The following is an 18521-nucleotide window of genomic DNA, read 5'->3' on the forward strand; positions in this document are numbered from 1 at the left end:
ACTTTACATGTATTCTGAAACTGTCCCTGCTTTTTAAAGTGAAATACCCAAAATACCCCATGCTTAGAACCTAATTGGGCAGCCCTACCACGTGTCCTTTACGCATACCCTACGCAAGACTTTCTCCTCCAGTATTACCAGCAGATAAGAATCTCTGTCATATCATGATGCATGTATATATATAGACCAAACCATGGAATATGTAAGGGTGCAGTGCATACCCCTACAAACCCACATGTATATGTTGGTAGTTATTGGCACCATCTTTTGCAGATAAGATTGAAAAACTTATAAGCATGGCGCATCCGCATGTTGCCAACAACATAAACAGACCGTACCACTAAGTTTGTCTGACCATCTAATCATTTTTCGTCATATATTCAACTTTTTTACATACCAAAGAAAAATGTTTTGAATGTAGAGTTTTATATTTCTAGATTGTGATTATTGGGGCGGCCCAGTGGCTTTCTACTATGATGTAAACATTATTAACTTATATAGAATCAACTCATTTCACTAGCGAAAATCCGAGATGGAGAAACTGCATGTTTCGGACTACTGCCGTTCAAAAGGGAACCAACAAAATTGACATATCTCGATATGATCGAAAACGAAACTGAATTTGGAAGCCAACAGATATCGGGTCAATTACGGGAGAATCCGATCCATGCATCTCTCACATTGCATGGTTTAGTTTGTATAGCATTGGGCTTTAAGTAGAATCATCATGATCTTTCTTTTCCTTTTCTTCCCAGGTTGGATTAAATCTGATCAGATCAGCGCCATAAGTATTATCATATATATAGTGCCACCTCATGGCCCGTTGATTATTAACCTTTGGGTTTACTAGAGCACCTCCTCTCCCTTCTCCAATTTCCAGCCGACCTGCCCTGCTCGCCCATGCATGTCGTCCGTCGATGTTGGCCTGCCTTTTCTAATAAAGTTAGGGTTAAAGCCCCCAGGCCCCCAAGATGTTTTATAGCATTATAAATTAAGCTTAAAAAACTTGTTTCTTCAAGATGAAACGTACATATAGAATGTTGTCATCACCCAATTTGATACTTAGATTAATATTTTCACTAATTTTGTTATAAACTTTTATATCAACTAGAAATGCAAGTGATATTTTTCTCCTTTGATGAGATCAAGAGTTTAATTTTCTACCTTTTGTTGCACAGTCGCAAGTACTATTGAGGCAGTTAGGTATTCGATCACGACCATTTCAGCGGTATCCTTCATATTCATGCGAACCTTATATGTTTGACAAAATCCTTCAAAAAAGGCAAAACCAAGTCTAAACCACTACATTGGTTTTGCTTGGAAAACAATATGAATCGGCCCCCTATTACTGACAACGAGAAAAAGAATGAAAGTAAAGCACTTTTTTTTTTTTTTGGTGAAAAAAAGTTTAGATAAGAGGGAGGTTCCCTACACTACCAGGACCAGGGCAAACCTACGATCTCAACCCAATAGGGCTTACGAAACTGGCCAGTGTCCCAGCCCAGCCCATCCCATACCAATATTATGCAGGACATTTTCTAGATTGCCCACCAAATGAGAGATTGTTGATAGCGGGGATCGAACTTGTGTGGGTTTACACCTCAAGTCCGCCCTTGCCAATTGAACCAACTTTTATTGGCGTAAAGCACATATTTTAACCACCCAAAAATAATTTTTTATTTTATTTTTTTATTTTTATTGGTCGAGTAATTAGTCCACCAGCCAGGTTGGGATTTTCACTTTCATAGACACGGAGCCACCGATGATCTGGTTTGTAGAGTAACTAGTAATTCTAATTGGATCGTTGAGAGAAAAGCGAGCTTAGCTTTAGCTTTGGTGGGGAATATAAGGAATATATGATATTTATCTATCTGGATGATATATCTGTCTGCATACGTACATACATAATCTTTGATACCTTCCCCATATAATCAGAAATCAAAAATTACGCCTTGAATAGTCGTTTTCATATGAGCGTATCAACAGTAGTGGAAACATTCTCTTCCTCAAATTCATGTGGCCAAACATCGATAAAAGCAGGTAACTATTTATGAGTGAACAGTTACGAATTTGGATCTTTGTGCTGCTTCAGAAAGTGAGGTATTGAACTGTTGACCGGTAAAAAAAGAAAGATCGATTTGATGATGACGATGATGCTAGCTGGTGAAATCAATGGTGCTAATTTAGCTAGTACTGGTACTAGTAACAAGGCTCCCATTGTTCGAGAAACTAGCCCTTGATAAGTTCCTTTCTTCATGTAAAAAGACAGAAAAAAGAAAAGAGGGAGATAGCGAAAAGGCCAAGAGACCCACCAGTCTCTCCTTTTCCTCTCCATGAATATGAATTCATTATTAGCTAGCTAGTGTGTTCTCAGTCGACTACTGAGTAGAGTCTGACTGATGTTGTACCATTCGGGCATGCACTCATTCAGATTATTATGCATGCATTAGTCATTCCATTGCTGAACTCCAAAAATGGGAGCGTCAGTAATCTACAGTACAACCCCTCCACGGTGGCCTTTCTATGAGTGAACATATATAGTAAAGACTACTCGATCATATATCTTGTCTTGGTATATTGCCAGCTAACTAGGTTAGCAAAAATTGTTGCTTCAGGCTTTTAGTTCGTCTCCATCATCTCTGTTGTTTAACTTGGAGTATATATGGAGGCTTTCATGGGCAGTTACAAGGAGAAAGAAAACCAAGAAGAAAATCAAGATGATCATCATCATGAGATCCTCAAAACTAGAATCTCTAGCCATCCTTTATATGGGCTCTTGGTTGAAACTCACCTAGACTGTCTGAAGGTAACCTCTCGCTCTCTCTCGCTCTCTCTCTCGGTGGATCGATCGACTGTGTGTGCTTAATTTTGATTCGATATTACAGCGAAGCTGGCAAATCTATTATGAATATACATGAACATCATGATGATTACGATCTGCAAGAGCTAGCTAGCCCTATTTCGATCTGTCAGGAAGCCGATTTTATATAATTGAACAGAACTTGTAACATCTGCTAGCTTTTCTTTAATTTGTCGTAAAAATAGAGGGAGCGATATTATCTTCAATTTGCTGTTTTGATTTCATATATATAGATGCCTTCTAATTAAGTTCTACTATTTGATATAAGCGAATATATAGGGCTGCTGCGTTTTTCTTCTTCGCGATCGATCTTCTTATTCCTTTTCTGATATGCAGGTAGGTGGTAATGAAGATGACCTAGAGGAAAGTGATGCCCTCAGGGATTATATGAAGCAGCTTGACAATCACAAGACCAGTACTTTAGGAGAATCAGAGCTCGATCACTTCATGGTATCACCAAATTAATAATTCTCTGTTGATTATTAACATTACTAAACATTTAAAAGCCGGCCAAATCAATTATGGAAGTTAATATTCTACGAGCTAGCTAGCAGCTAACACTGTTACTAATGTAATTGGTATGAAGCTAGGTGTCCAGTGTGAATTGCGATTTTAATTAAGTTACTTCAGTAGTACTGTGAATGTTACTAAACAAATTTGAGACAAACCTACATTTCCCAGTTTGCTTACTAATTAATTAATGTAATTGGTATGTAGCTAGGTGTCCTGCGTGAATTGTGATTTTCAGTTACTTCAGTAGCGTGAATATTACTAAAGAACTTTGAGACAACCTATATTTCCCAGTTTTCTTTATTGTAGTAGAGATGAGTAGATAAGGCTGATGAAAGTTAAGCTTTACCTTGAAAAGACATACAGGACCAGCTATGCTAGGACGCAGGAAGCATATTAGTTAATTGCTTCATTTACTTCTCTTTAGTACATATATAGTAGCTAGTAATTAACATATTTGTGATCATATAAACTAATGTGTGTGTCATTAGGAAGCATATTGCTTGGCACTTAGGAAGCTGAAGGAAGCAATGGAGGAACCTCACCAAAAGTCCATGACTTTCATAACTAACATGCACCATCAACTCAAGGAGCTAACCGCCACCAGGTCTCATCTTGATCTACCTGAATCACCTGCCAGCTTCCACCACCACCGCCACACTTCTGGTCAGTCTAAAATTGGACCAACTAAATTGAACAGACAAACAAATACAAACTAACAACATTAATTGCAATCTCTAATATCGGTACAGCTTCTAATTAAATTCTTCTTCTGAATCTTGAATTAGGTGAAAGAAAGCCAGAGATGATCGACTGTGCCAGAAGATCGATCTAGAGCACAGGGACAGGATGCAGCTCATGTATGGAACATGATTTTAATTTGCGAAATTAGGCGAATGAAAGTCAGCATTTTGTAGTTGTTATTCAGTAGTGCCATGTGCCAGAAATCCATTGGCTTATGTGCATGGTATAAATAGCCGGCTATGTTATTGCTGTAACTAACTTTAGTTCTTTGCATTTTTCTTCCTCTGTAACGAAACAAACTCCATTTCTCTCTCTAATTCAAGGTTGCATCTCTGCGTTTATCGTCTACAATCAGCTTTTCTAGTTCATAATTTTGCTTGAATTCTGAACAATCATGGTGACTTAGAGCTATGCTATGACTGAATTGCCACCAGTCTATCATATATGAATGTCATGTTAATTGTGACACTACTGTATCGTCTGTACGTCATGGGCAACATGATATATATAGCTAGCTAGCTAGGGACTTTCTAAACATGTATGTCTTATCCTCGGTTAGACTGGTTAGTTAATAAATTATGAGACTCTCTATCTAAAAACATGATCGATATGGACTCTTCCATGATTTTTTATAAGCTAAGAGCCTTGACTGAAAAGCCTTGCAACTGGCCTGTTTTGCATCTCTCCGATCTGATTCTTCTGGGAAATTAAGAGGAAAGGAAAATAACAAAAACGAGAACATGACATTAAGCCAGTTAGATGGTAATTTGTTGCAGTATTTGATCTATGTCAACGAACTTTACCAAGAAATCGCACAACTAGCTAGAGGCGCAATGATTTTTGATTGCTTAGTTTTAAACTAGCTTTGAGCATATATATATATATATATATATATATATATACAGGCCCGTTCCAAAGCAGATGTCCGCACTTTGCTAAAGTGCGGTCGGCGAAGCAGCAGCGGCGTTCCAGGCGGCGACGGCGGCTCGGGGCTTGGCGGGCGGAGGCCGGAGGCATCCCGGACGGTTCTGGGCAGCGTTCGAGGTCGGAGTTGCAGGTTTCTGGGCAGCGTTGCAACCACGTCGCCGGCGACTCCACCGACTGCAAACCGGTCCATCCGACCCTGGCGTCGGTCCGGCAAGCCCCGCCGCTCCGTCGCGCCCCGAGCCGAGCTGCAACGTCGATGTCCGCACTTTAACAACAGTGCAGACGTCCTCTTTGGAACCGCTTCGTATATATATATATATATATATATAAACAGGTTCCAGAGACACAACTTTCTCCTTTGGCTGCACCTTCTCCAAGAGTGCATTAATTCACCAATTCTAGGACCTCCGTCTGTGGGAGGTTTGGCAGGTATTGTAGTTGTACCTACTGTTAATGCTTTTCAGGCCCTCGCAAATGAGTCTGAGACTGATAGCGAGGGAGAGACCACAGAGATACAATCTAGTGATGATGTGCAACGTGGAGCGGATGTTATCATTGAAGATGATACTGTTTCCAAAACTCCTTCCCCTAAGGAGTTACCTAAAGATATGGCTCAGTCAGAATCTGATGTTCATAAAGCTAAGTTCTGTTGGGGTGATTTGGAAAATGAAGAACCTCTTGGTAATCATACATATGCTCAGGCTGAGTTAAGTCCTCTGTGTTCCTGGTTTGATGAGGGTGAAGCAACTGTGGAAGATGAGAATCTTCTTAAGTCTCTCCCAAAATCTCAAAATAAAAAATTGAAGTCCAAAAGAGATTCACGAGACCCTTACCCTACCCGCAATTGGACGCCTGTTGTGCGTCTTGATCTTTGATTCAACCGGCTCTGCTTAATCATGCTTATGTTTTGGTTGTCTTTCCGTTTTGTTATTTCTTCTAAAGGGCATTGGCTTCATGTCCCCCCCCTTCGGTACTATTTTTTTTATTTAATAAATTATTTTAATTGCCAATATATATATATATATAATAAATACCTAGATTAATGGTTCATCGAAAAGCTTAAACTTAATTAACAGCACCTGGAGCAAGATCAACGAGCAGCCAAACAAGCAGGACATATTATATATTATTTTCTTTTTTCAACCATGAAAATGGGGAATCGATACATAAAGCATGATCTTTACTTGTGATTGATTGATCACCACTCATTATAGTGTGTCACCCCTTCAATATATACCATACATTCTGTTGCTGTATATGTATAACTTGAGTATCCAGCAAGTATCAAGCTAGGGCTTGATTCGGCCAAATGGGTAGGGCTGCTAGTACTGGAAAAGAGCCACTTGAATTTGCGAAGCTTCCTATTCCTAAAAGGAATTAGTTAGAGTTACCCACAAAGGTTAGGAAAAGTTTTAACACGCACTATTGTTAAGTCGATGTTTACCCTGATCGAAGAACAAGGAAAAGGAAACTCTACCCCGAAGAACAAGGAAAAATGAAAGTTTACCCGAACCGGGAAAGGAAAGTTTGCCTTTAAATACGTACCCACAGCCACATCTCATTTCACAATAACAAAGAACCAAAACTGATTGATTGTTCTTCTTCAACGACAACCTTTACAAAATATGCAGAAACTTGCTTCCTCATAGAGAAAACTCATCGGAGGAGGAATTGCAAGTCTCCTATAGGAGTTCTCAGATTTGGAGATGACCGGAATGATTCCGGCCTTGTTAATCATGATTCTGGTTCTATGGTTCCTTTACCTACTGAAGCTTCAATCAATTGGGATGTAAATTAATTCAAATGACAGGAGTGGCTGACGTGACGGAAATTTTACATCATCCTCACAAATGGTTGAAGCTTCATTAAGTTTGCTTATAAACGCACATAGTGATGGAAATGAGGAAGAATTGGGTGACTGCAAAGTCGACAGTGTTGACGATGAGGTCTCGACGTCGGCCTTTGCCAAGTGTGCATCTACTTACTTCCCTAGAGATAGAACTAATAGGAGTAGGAGGAATTCCAAACTTCCTAAAGGAGTTCTCACCATTGGCACTGATTTTGAAGATAATGCTACTGCACTACCTTTACCTTTTGAAGCTTCAATCAATTGGCTTCAATGAGGAAATTAGATTTCATAGGCTCATAGCACGGCTGAGGATTCCATTAATTTCTTGGTATAAATATATAGGCTATAGCTGAATGTTTTGTTATATATAGTTTTTAGTCATGGGATTCGGCAAAAGTCACATTGCTAATTGTACTTCTTGTAAGCCTTCAATTTCTCAATTTCAACACGTATAAGTCTAACAATACAGTAGCACCCTCTAGTTCTCATCTTGCATGCAATGAACTAATGAAGTATTATTTCAAGAGATTTTGAGAGAATAAATGCCTACTGATGAATTTTCAAGACTAAGGATGTTAGTTAGAGACAGACGAGTGTACAAAGCCATACTACTGTTTATTTGATCCAATTAGATATGATAAAGTCTATTATTATAGCTCAGTTTCAATAAAATAATTTTCGGCTAAATGTGCACCTGAAATAGTAGTGCTATGTGAACATCATTGTATAGTTTAATTTGAGACCATATATATTCTTAGTCTCTTTGATGAAGTCATGAAACCATCTACCGTCCATTCTTTGTCAGGTTGCAACCCTCCTTTCACAGCTTTTTTTTGTAAGATGCTGCCTGCGTATTAAACAATATCTGTAGTAAAATACTCAAGGGATCAGAGCCCTAAAAAAAACAGAAAAAATGAGTAAAATTCATTTGTAATAGAAATTAGAATTATATCTAAGTTTGATATTCATTTTTAAAGACGGTGTACATATACATTTTAAAGTTTTTTATAGATGAAAAATTGTGCTGTCCTCAGATGAAGATGGCCTGTGAGAGAAAGGTTGAGATTGCCAATAGCGGAGAGGAGGAGAGGGAAAGAGTAGGGCGACTAGTTTTTTTTAATTTTTTTTTTTTTTTAAATAATAGTATAGATAAGATCAAATTAAATAAATAATAAAAGAAGTCGTCTAAAGCCCAAATGGTGAGAGAGAGAGAAGAGAATTGGGTTAGGATCCCTCCAATGTAACCACAGAGTACACTTTTGAATTTTGATTGCGAGCTCGGGCATAGTCTGCTAGTTGGGCCAATGTTTGTAGCCAGACCCATATGTAGATATTGGTCTTTTACAGTGCACGGGCCCATACGGCCCGTTTCTCTTTCGACGAGATCCTACAAAATAAGGCACCCTTGAGGGTGCTGGAAATGGTAATGGCTCCCTTGAGCCTGTGAGTTTCCTTATCCAGTCATATGTCATTATCTGTCGTTTCAAATACTAGGTAAAAGCGGCAAATCCTAATCCCAAACCAATCCAATCTAGTCAACGCTGCCAAACGCGGCCCAAAGGTATAGATAATGATGCTTTCCCTGGGAGTTTCTGTTTGGTTAGTGGGATCTAACTCTTGATATCAACCATAGGAGTTTCTGTTGTGGGAAAGGGTGATGCTTTCGAAGCCCCAAGGAAAGAGGAAGCCCCGCGGCGGAACTATGGTGTATGGTTGTCATGAAGGGAAAATTATGAAGCCTTCTAAGACTGGGACATCACCAGCACCAGAGCAGCTTTTTGACAATGATGACTTTGAAAAAAAAAAAATGATAGGATCCAAACTAAGTGCTGCACAGTTGAAAGCTGCTTCAGAGGCGGTAGATGTTTCAGACCTGGATTTTCCATTCCCATTGGACTTGCACGATCATGAGAAATGTATGGAACATCTTATGCACTACAAAAAAGAATTCCAATGGCTACACTAATTTGCGTCGGCGTATAATTGCCGTCGCTAAAACCTACTATTTTGCGACGACAAAACAGTTGCCGTCGCAATTTTGTGAAATATTTGCGACTGTAATAATTACCGTGGCCACTGGTCGTGGCCAGCCACTGTTGGTCTACTTCAGCGAGAATAGCCGTAGCAAAATTTTAACAGTTTGCGACTGCAAAGTAGCTGCCGTCGTGTTAGGGTGGTTTATATGTTTCTTTTCTCATACGTATACTTTGTATTCTTTTAAGATTTAACAACATCTGAACGATTTTATCTCTTGGAATCCCTATTCTTTCTTTCTCTGCTCCGCCCTTTTTCTTCTTCGAGTCCATGACTCCGTCTCGATCCGATACCGATAAGTACTTTCAGATTTCCTCCTCTCTCCATCACCTCCTTCAGCTATTTTCCACTCTCGATCTGTCAAATTCGCGGCGGAATGCAACGCCCATCAAAGGTGCCAATTTAGGTCAAATCCGGCGAGTTATCATAAGATCTACCAACCAATCGTTCGCCAAAACGTCCTCTATAAAACCCAGCAAAAGTGTGAGAAAAAGGAAAAGGTTGGGGTTTTGATTTGATTGGGTTCGTTTAAAGTTTCTGTTAATTTGATTGGGTTTTCATATTATGTGAACTTTCATATAATCTAATATCAAATTCTGGATAAGATAGGTTAGGTTTTTGTCTAATTTTGCAGATCGAAAGAGCTATGAGTTCCCTTTGTAACTCTGCTTTACTTTTTGCCAATACATGCGGGCTTTACTCTACACCTGCATCCTCATCGCTCTCGACTTCTTCAATCATCAGTATTTCGATTCTTCCCGATTAATTCCAGTTATTTTCTTATTTGAGTTGGAGTTAATCTGAGTATTCTGGATATGCAGGGATTTTGGGCAAGTTGATTTCGATGCCTTGGAGCAGTTTGAGAATCCCGATTTTCATAGACCGACCACACCATCAATCTCGATCTGCAACAGAATCAAGCAAGTCCTGGCCTTAGTCGATTGCCCTCACAATTTTGCCCTGAAAGATCTCCTCAGACCCGAGTGCAATCGCACTGAGTATTTTCTCAGTGCAATTATCAATTACCATCGTTATAGGTAATATTATTTTCTCTAATTCTTCTTCTTCTTCTTCTTCTTCTTCTTCTTCTTCTTCTTCTGTGGGAACTATGGTTTTTCCTCTTTTCAGTTTTAGGGGTAAGTGAACACGTTGATAGATGAGAAACTTGATGTTAACTTTTTACTTTTCATTATCAGAGAAACAAAAGTAAATCTACTCACCGAACTTATGAATCCATTAACAGATATTGAGGAGCGGCACGAATTGTTGCAGGGCTAGGTTTCCCAGGTATATCATATATATCTTGTAATAAACTAAAGGGATCACTATATTCCAGTTACATATTCCATTTAATGTTTGGCGTTTGAAGCTTGGTAATTGTATTTTACCAGGAGAAGAGATTTGTAGATGCAAAATGAGTTTAACGTAATGGTGGTCAGAAGTTGGAGCTGCACGATTTTGTACGACGGTGGGTTGTTTCTTTTTCTGCAATCTATATCTAGAATTGTAATAATATTGGTGCATATATATTTTAGTCAACAATTCATGTTAAAAGTTCAATGTCTGAAGCTTGACAAATGTTTTTTGGTAGAAGCTACAGGCTCTACAGTAAGAGACCTTACATGTCTACTATCAACATATGCATTCCTCCAACCACTAGTCTGTAGGTAAGCTAGTCATCAAATATAGCATATCCATAATTAAATGCAAACAAATTTTTAAAACTTTATGTAATGTCACTTTGGCTTGGCTTGTGTTGGTATACCTTTGGGTTGAGCATGAATTAAATGCAAACAAATTTTTAAAACTTTATGTAATGTCACTTTGGCTTGGCTTGTGTTGGTATACCTTTGGGTTGAGCATGAATTAAATGCAATCAATTTTTAAAGTTTCTGTAAGGTCAGGTTTGCTTGGCTTGTGAATTTTGTGTTTCAAGTTACACATCTGGTAGAGCTCTATAGCGATTCAATTTCTGTGGCTTTAATTTGATTCGAGGTTTTGAGTCTGGATACTAAGGTACAACTATGTCTATTTCTGTTTTAAGAAATTAAATAATAATAGTTATTTCCTTGTAACTTCTTTTCCATTTTTGGCTGGTTATTTTAACTCCCATCACAATAAGAGCATATAGTGTTCCAGACTCCTACTTCAGAACCAGTATTGAATGTTACATGTGATCTAGCTTACCTAAAATTCGGTTGCTTCCAGGATTTGGTCTCTTCTTCTTACTCTGCTAGCACTAGTCTCCATTCGTCTCTTCTTGTTTTTAACATGTTCGCTATAAAAACCATGCTCGGATGATGTGGTACTTAATCAACCATATATTATAAGAATATTGACTATATATCAATGATAGTCACTCATACTGCAGTGGCCAATTTAGTTTGTGTATATCCTGTAATATTGAAAAACCTGCTTAGTTGCCCGGTTGTTCCTGTCTTGCAGGTGCATGTGTACTTCTAGTGGCGTGCGACTAAAAAATGGCCTGAAACTGATTATTTTGTTGAAAAGTGGTGCCCAGAAATACTTGCAGCCAAGGTGATTTCAATACTATGTGTTTCATGGTGTTGTTTTGCTGCCCTTTTACTATCATATAGGAACTACATCCATTTCAATATATGTGTGTGTGTGTACCTTGTATAGAATCTTGTTACTGACCTAAACATACTAGTCTTGTTATGTATTCATGATTTGTTGTACTAGTTTGGCCTTTTACTATCATATAGGAACTACATCCATTTCAATATATGTGTGTGTGTGTACCTTGTATAGAATCTTGTTACTGTCCTAAACATACTAGTCTTGTTATGCATTCATGATTTGTTGTACTAGTTTGCTAATTTCGATTGTTTGGCTTTTTGCTTCTGGTATACTAGGGTGCATTATTGGATGAACATATAGCAGAACAAACATTTTGCAATAAAGGATTGCAAGCTATTGGTCAACCACTAAAGTGTTTCTTGGTAGGAGACTTGTGCAGATTGATTAGCCAACTTGCCACACAATTCACTTTTATTAGCACACTATTTGTTCAACTGTTGCCTATATTTGGGTTATAGGGCGTCTTGAATGTATAGCTTTTCTCCATAAAAAAAAAATAAAAAAAAAATACTACTTTATTTAAAAATACTACTTTTGCGACGGCATTTTTGCCGTAGCAAATTTCTTTTGGCGACGGCAAAATGCTTCAGACGCAATTGGTGGCGTCGCCATTGGTATTTGCGACGGAATAATGCCGTCGCAAAATTCTTAGGACGGCAAATGATTTGCCGTCGCTAATAATCTTGCGACGGCGCATTTGCCGTCGCTAATACTATTGGCGACGCCACCAATTGCGTCTGAAGCATTGCCGTTGCAGAGCCGTCGCCAATGCTCTTTTGCTACGGCAAAAGAGACTTTTGCCACGGCATGGCGCCGTGGCTATTGTAATTTTTTTTTGTAGTGATGGGATACATACAAGAAGCCTACCCCCTGCATGGAAGACAAGCAGCCTTCCTCTCCCCGCCTCTTTGGTTCAACTCCTCCACCAAGACTTGACCATCTGCTTGATTTGGTTAGAGATTTGGAATCACAAAACACATTGTCTCAGCTTTGACTTGGATGCGGCAGCAAAGCAAGGGCAAAGGTTTAGACGGGGCTGGCTCTTTTCAATTGAGCAGACTTCAGTCTGTCTCTAGTTTACTTTGGTTGTTTGTTATAACACACCATTAAGTATAACTGCTTGTTCCAAAACTCTATGACTTTATGGTTGCTGGTAATTCATTGTGTTATGATCATGAATGAGAATATATAGAGCTGAATGTTTTGTTATATAGTTTTTATTCATGGGATTTGCCAAGAGGCTTATTGTACTTCTTGTAACCCTTCAATTTCGATGTGTATAACATTACACTAGCACCCTTCAATTCTAATGTTGCGTCCAATGATGTATTATTTAAAGAGCTTTTGAGAGAGTAAATGCATGATGAGTTTTCCAGACCAAGGATGTTAATCAGAGACACATGAGTATACAAAGCCATACTGTTTATTTGATTCAATTAGATTGATTAGTAAAAAGCATCTGAAACAGTTCATTATTACAGCTCAGTTTGGAATAAAAGGATTTTCGGCTAAACTTTACACCAGAAAAGAGATGAACAGCTCATTTGTTTTCAATCATCGTGTAGTTTAATTAGAGACCATGCTCTCGGTCTCTTTAACGAAACCATCTCCTGTCCAATCTTTGTCGGACTGCAACCCTCTCTTCACAGCTTTTCTTTGTAGGATGGCTTCTTGCTGTCTGCGTACTAAATCAGTATGCGTTGTAAAATACTCGAGGGAAGCCCTGAAAAGTGCAGAGAAAATATGAGTAAAATTCATTTGTAGCAGAAATTAGATTATGTTTCAGTCTGATATTCATTCTCAAAGGAAGTGTGTACCCTCTGAAATCTTCTATAGATGAGAAATTGTGCTGTCTCATGAAATCCTTTAGCTCAGAACAGAGTTTCTTCACAACGCCGTACCCATGCATCATAACCCCAGTACAGACCTGCAGATGAAACCAATGATTCCATTATGCTTGGGTATATCATAATAACACAACTAGCTAAATACTATATTCAACGAGGAAGATACCCAGTTGTTGACAACAGAAGATAAAAGTGATAAAATGTAATCAATTCACAAAAGAAGAAAAAAAAGTCTCAATCTCAAAGACAAGTGTGTGTGTGTGTGTGTGCGTGTAGAATTCAAGCTTCCATACTCGAAGTTTGGCAGAACATACTCCATTGGCTAGTTTATGAGAAGATCAAAAGCTCACCCTGAATTTTCTATGCATACGCTATCAAGCCTATTAGATAAGCAAAACAACTATTCTGAGACTTCAAAAATGAATATATTACTTCTGAAACAAGTATTTTTGTAACTGTTTCGGCTTGTTCTGCCACTTATCAGGTATATTATTTTTCCCAGATAACCATGTGCAGCACAATAAATAAAGTGCCTTCACTGGTTACTTCCTATGTAAACTAGCAATAAGAGAGAGAAAAATATGAAAAGCAAAAACAAAAGAATCACCTCAGAATGTGAAATCATCAGATCAATACATTTTTTTTTTATATCAGTAAAGAAGATAAAATACTGAGAGCCTTCATCCACACTACAACAGTGAGTTTCTCAACCTACCTGAACAGAATTTGCTCCCAGAAGGATAAATTCAGCAGCATCACCACCGGTCTCAACACCACCGATCCCAGAAAGTGAGAGATCTTTATTAGCAAATTCTGATTTCATCATTTTTGCGATACTCATCACTTTTGCAAGTGCAATAGGATGAACTGCCTTGGAAGAATAGCCCCCAGGAGTCGAGTATCTGAAAAATAAAAATTGAGGCATGTTTTCATGAGATGAATGACATATCAACAATATAACACGTATTGCTAGTTTTGGCATGCATACCCCTCCACACAAGGCTCAGGCCGTAAGGTAGTCAGATTGATTCCCATTACACTCATGATCGTGTTAATAGCAGATACTCCCTCACATCCTGAGCTAAGAGCCACTCTAGCTGGCTACAAACAAAAACCTCATTGATATGAGCAATGTTAGAATAAAAATCTTATAATTCGTTATAGTAATTCTATTGTTCAGCACACAAGAGTCAACACATATGAAGTAATGCAAAGGTAAGCGAAAGCAAGTTGACCTGTGTAATGTCAGTGACGTTAGGAGTCATCTTTGCCCAAACCGGAATTGTAGCTTTGGCATTGATCCATCCACAGACTTCTTCCAGCAGTACACAGTCTTGCCCAACAGCAGCACCCATCTTGCGCTCCGGCATACCATGAGGACAGGAGAAGTTGATTTCAAAGGCATCCTGGAGAAAAATGTTAGAAGTGTTAGATGAGAACCTCCAAGCTCAATGAATGAAAACTATGGTAGAAACTTACAACTCCAGTTTGCTCCACACGATCAATAAGTTCCTCCCAGCCAGCTTTGTTATATTCCTCCATGATTGAAGCAATCAGAATCCTGTCCGGATACTCTTCCTTCAATTGCTTGAATTCTTTCAACATTGTTTCAAGAGGTCGATCACTTATAAGTTCTATATTCTCCCACCCAATAATCTGCCCTTTGGCTGAGCCATTTGCATCAGCACGTAGCTTTGCATATCGTGGAGTGACATTCTTCACTTTTGCTGCGTCTAGCGACACCTATTGAATCATAATATCAATTGCAAAGCTCTAAAGAAAAAGGTATCTCCTGGATCATTCCACAATGCAACTTAAAATTAAGGCCTGAAATTAGCTTCCACACACTGCCCATTAGAGAATGACTTTTTGCCTACGTGAGTTTGACAGGCTAACGAGCTAATAGCATCTCTGTACATTCTACCAGACATGTGCAGAGTATCAGACTTCAGAGCACCCATGATCTCTGCTAAAGATCATACATGTCTTTTTTTTTTCATTTCTTAGTGATAAACTACCATCCAAGTCTCAAAGAGCACAACTTTGACAGATTACCACATAACAAAGAATTATGTTCTTTGACCTGTGTGAATTTAACACTTTTAGCTACAAAAACCAATGATCTGAAGATATTAACAGCCTGATACATCTGCTAACTGGCTAGTAGAGTCTCTGTACAGCACTAAATATTCATTTATTTAAGCCTCTTCTTAGGTAGAAAAACGCCAACAACATCTCACATCAAAGATTATAACTTTCATTTTATTCTTTGGCTTTTCTCAGTAGTCTGTACAAGTACAACCTAACAATTTGACAATGAAATGGAAAGATGAGAGGAGCAAAAGACTTACAGTTTTGGCAATCACAGCACCCCAGCCTTCATCAAAGGCCCTTTTCATGACGGTGTAGTTAGTACCGGGTGGACCCGACCCGATAACGAAAGGGTTGGGCATGTGCAACCCATTTACATCAACGCTCAGATCAGGCTCTGGGCCCTTGCTGCTCTCTGACGCAAACACCCGAAACCCAACTCTGCTAGACCGAAGAGGGAAACCCAACTGAGGAGAACGAGTTCTGGCAAACTCGGCAACTGGGTTGTTGCCTCTGATCTGAGTCAAGCTAAGAGACGCCATGGATGATCAAGCAAAGTTTTCTGAGCTCTGAGAACCCAAGAAAAATAGCAAGAAAACGAGGAAAAGGATCAGGATTGAATCTGAGTTATAATATTCAATGGGGGACTTAGACAGCGTGGAATCGAAGGAATTATTGGCGTCATAGTATTTGATTTAATTGAATGGGTGTGAACTTTGAAGGTGGAATGAGAATAATTTAAGGTCATTGCATGTGGACGGTGATTGTTGAAAGATAGATAGATCACTCTATTGTTTTGACCATTTTTGTAAGCAAGTGCTCAACTGTGTTTTAAAAATAAGTGGTACTTTTGATCCTCTTGTAAAAAGAAGGGAAAATTTCACAAACAGTACATCAAGTAAATGCCACTAATAATTCTTATACATAAAGTTCCAAACCAATCATTTCGGTACACGAAATCTGAAACTCGACCCACTATCAGTACACGACGTCAATGACGCCGTTAATTTGACACCAAAATGTCTATTATGCCCTCAGTTTTTTTTTTCTCTTTTTTTTTTTTTCCTTCGTTTTTATCTCTTTCTTCTTCCCTCTTCCAGCTCCACGAAACCCACCTCTGTTCTTCATGTGAGAAGAAGCCCGAGCTCACCCACTTTGAAACCCACCTCTGTTATTTAGTTTTCCTTTCTTTCTTTCTGATTTTTCTTCATCTATTCGATTCCTCCTTCCTCAGATCCCTCTCTCTCTCTCTTTCTTGCTGTGGATCCGGAAGAAGGAAGAAGAAAGAGATAAAAACGAAGGAAAAAAAAAAGAACAGAAAAAAAAAAATTATTAAAAAAAAAAACTGAGGGCATAATAGACATTTTGGTGTCAAATTAACGGCGTCATTGACGTCGTGTACTGATAGTGGGTCGAGTCTTAGATTTCGTGTACCGAAATGATTAGTTTAATACTTTATGTATAAGAATTATTAGTGGCCTTTACTTGGTGTACTGTTTGTGAAATTTTCCCTAAAAAGAAAGAAAGAAAAAAGTAAGTGGTACTCTTCTCTTGGTTCAGAGTTTTGTTTTAATAGATTTTATCCGAACAAGATTTTAATGAGATCATCTTTAGTTTAGATTTAAGGATAAGTGAATATTTTTTTTCACTTCTTCCGAATTCTGGTTATAAATATGTACTTTCATGAAAGTTATAGTCAGAACAACTAGTTAGTAGTAATTTTCCCTAAAAAGAAAGAAAGAAAAAAGTAAGTGGTACTCTTCTCTTGGTTCAGAGTTTTGTTTTAATAGATTTTATCCGAACAAGATTTTAATGAGATCATCTTTAGTTTAGATTTAAGGATAAGTGAAGATTTTTTTCACTTCTTCCGAATTCTGGTTATAAATATGTACTTTCATGAAAGTTATAGTCAGAACTAGTAGATGCGTTTTTGTTTATTAACTTTCTTAGACTGTTATGATCGTGTCTCCTAAAATAATACTTACAGACTTACTGTAGAGCTCCTCTTTTTTACTTGCAAGTGGCAAATCTGTATCCCAATTCTCTTGTTCAGACAAATCAAAAAAAGAAAATCATCTAAAATAAATACATTTCCCTACATTATATCAAGCGATATTAGATTTACATTTAATTGTAAAAATGTAAGCCCGACTATTATTTTCTGAACAAGTTGAGCTTGTTATTGTATCTCCTAAGAGCTGGGTCTCCTAGGTTACGTATTTCGAATCATCTCCCTCAATTTGTTAGTGGTCAATATAGTGAATATGAAATCTAGTAAAAAGTATATATATAGGTCCAGAATGTGTGGCGCCAAGTCACCCTGGACATGCAAAAGAGCGACTTGTATGAGTATGAGAAGAGTCGTCCGACTGCAAAAGAGTGAAAGTGGTAGTGATGGGCCCCGTTGGAGAGAACAAGTTCTTTGTGTGTACGACATATGTAACTCTAAGAAATAATTTATTTCTCCTTCTACATCTTCTTTATACATTTTTGTTGTTCCTCTCATAAGGGATCATCGTCCAAACAGCTTTCTAAACTTTTCATTGATCCATGGAATCACAATTCGCAAGCAAGAGGTTGAGTTGAAGAATGAGCTGAAACACCTGCACAAAATTAAGGACGACAATTACAAAATCCAAATTGGACCCAGAAGCACAAAATTAATCTTGATGCGGGATTCTGCTTTCTCAATCAAACTTCATGGTTGTTCAACATTCTAAGTGATGGAATATTGAGTGCATGGAACTAAAGCCACAAGATTAATGGATTTAAACTCACAGTAAGGATTTTGTTTACTAATCTAATCTTCAACATGGTTGTTCTAGATCCAGATTAGAAAGAAACTCCCATAAAACTCAAGTATAAGGATTCAATCAACACATGTACATCCATTTCAACTCTTCGATCCAAAACCAGTTCTTTCCAACACCATAAATCAACAACAATAACAAATCGATCCTTAACAAATGCTTGTGCGTTTTGCTGAGGAGAAGTCATTGATGATTTGGGAGATGAAAGAGAGAAAAGAGCCAGAGCTTGATGTAGTTCTTCCTCTAAA

General features: G+C 38.2%; 2 protein-coding genes across 2 annotated transcripts; one reads left to right on the forward strand and one right to left on the reverse strand.

The window, feature by feature from the left end:
* The first annotated feature begins 2424 nt into the window (after positions 1-2424).
* Positions 2425-4475, forward strand: LOC133706953 (homeobox protein knotted-1-like 1). The gene is made up of 4 exons (XM_062132502.1): positions 2425-2806; positions 3197-3310; positions 3862-4036; positions 4159-4475. Exons 1-4 carry the CDS (start codon positions 2663-2665, stop codon positions 4203-4205), a joined length of 480 nt encoding a protein of 159 aa, XP_061988486.1. The 5' UTR covers positions 2425-2662; the 3' UTR covers positions 4206-4475.
* An 8455-nt stretch (positions 4476-12930) lies between these two features.
* LOC133746420 (dihydropyrimidine dehydrogenase (NADP(+)), chloroplastic) lies at positions 12931-16237 on the reverse strand. The gene is made up of 7 exons (XM_062174608.1): positions 15724-16237; positions 14852-15115; positions 14608-14778; positions 14361-14473; positions 14088-14274; positions 13343-13452; positions 12931-13248 (listed from the first exon to the last, which is right to left on the reverse strand). Exons 1-7 carry the CDS (start codon positions 16003-16005, stop codon positions 13092-13094), a joined length of 1284 nt encoding a protein of 427 aa, XP_062030592.1. The 5' UTR covers positions 16006-16237; the 3' UTR covers positions 12931-13091.
* Between the last annotated feature and the right edge of the window lie 2284 nt (positions 16238-18521).

This window comes from Rosa rugosa, chromosome 4 (genome assembly GCF_958449725.1).
Source record: "Rosa rugosa chromosome 4, drRosRugo1.1, whole genome shotgun sequence".
NCBI classification, from domain to species: domain Eukaryota; kingdom Viridiplantae; phylum Streptophyta; class Magnoliopsida; order Rosales; family Rosaceae; genus Rosa; species Rosa rugosa.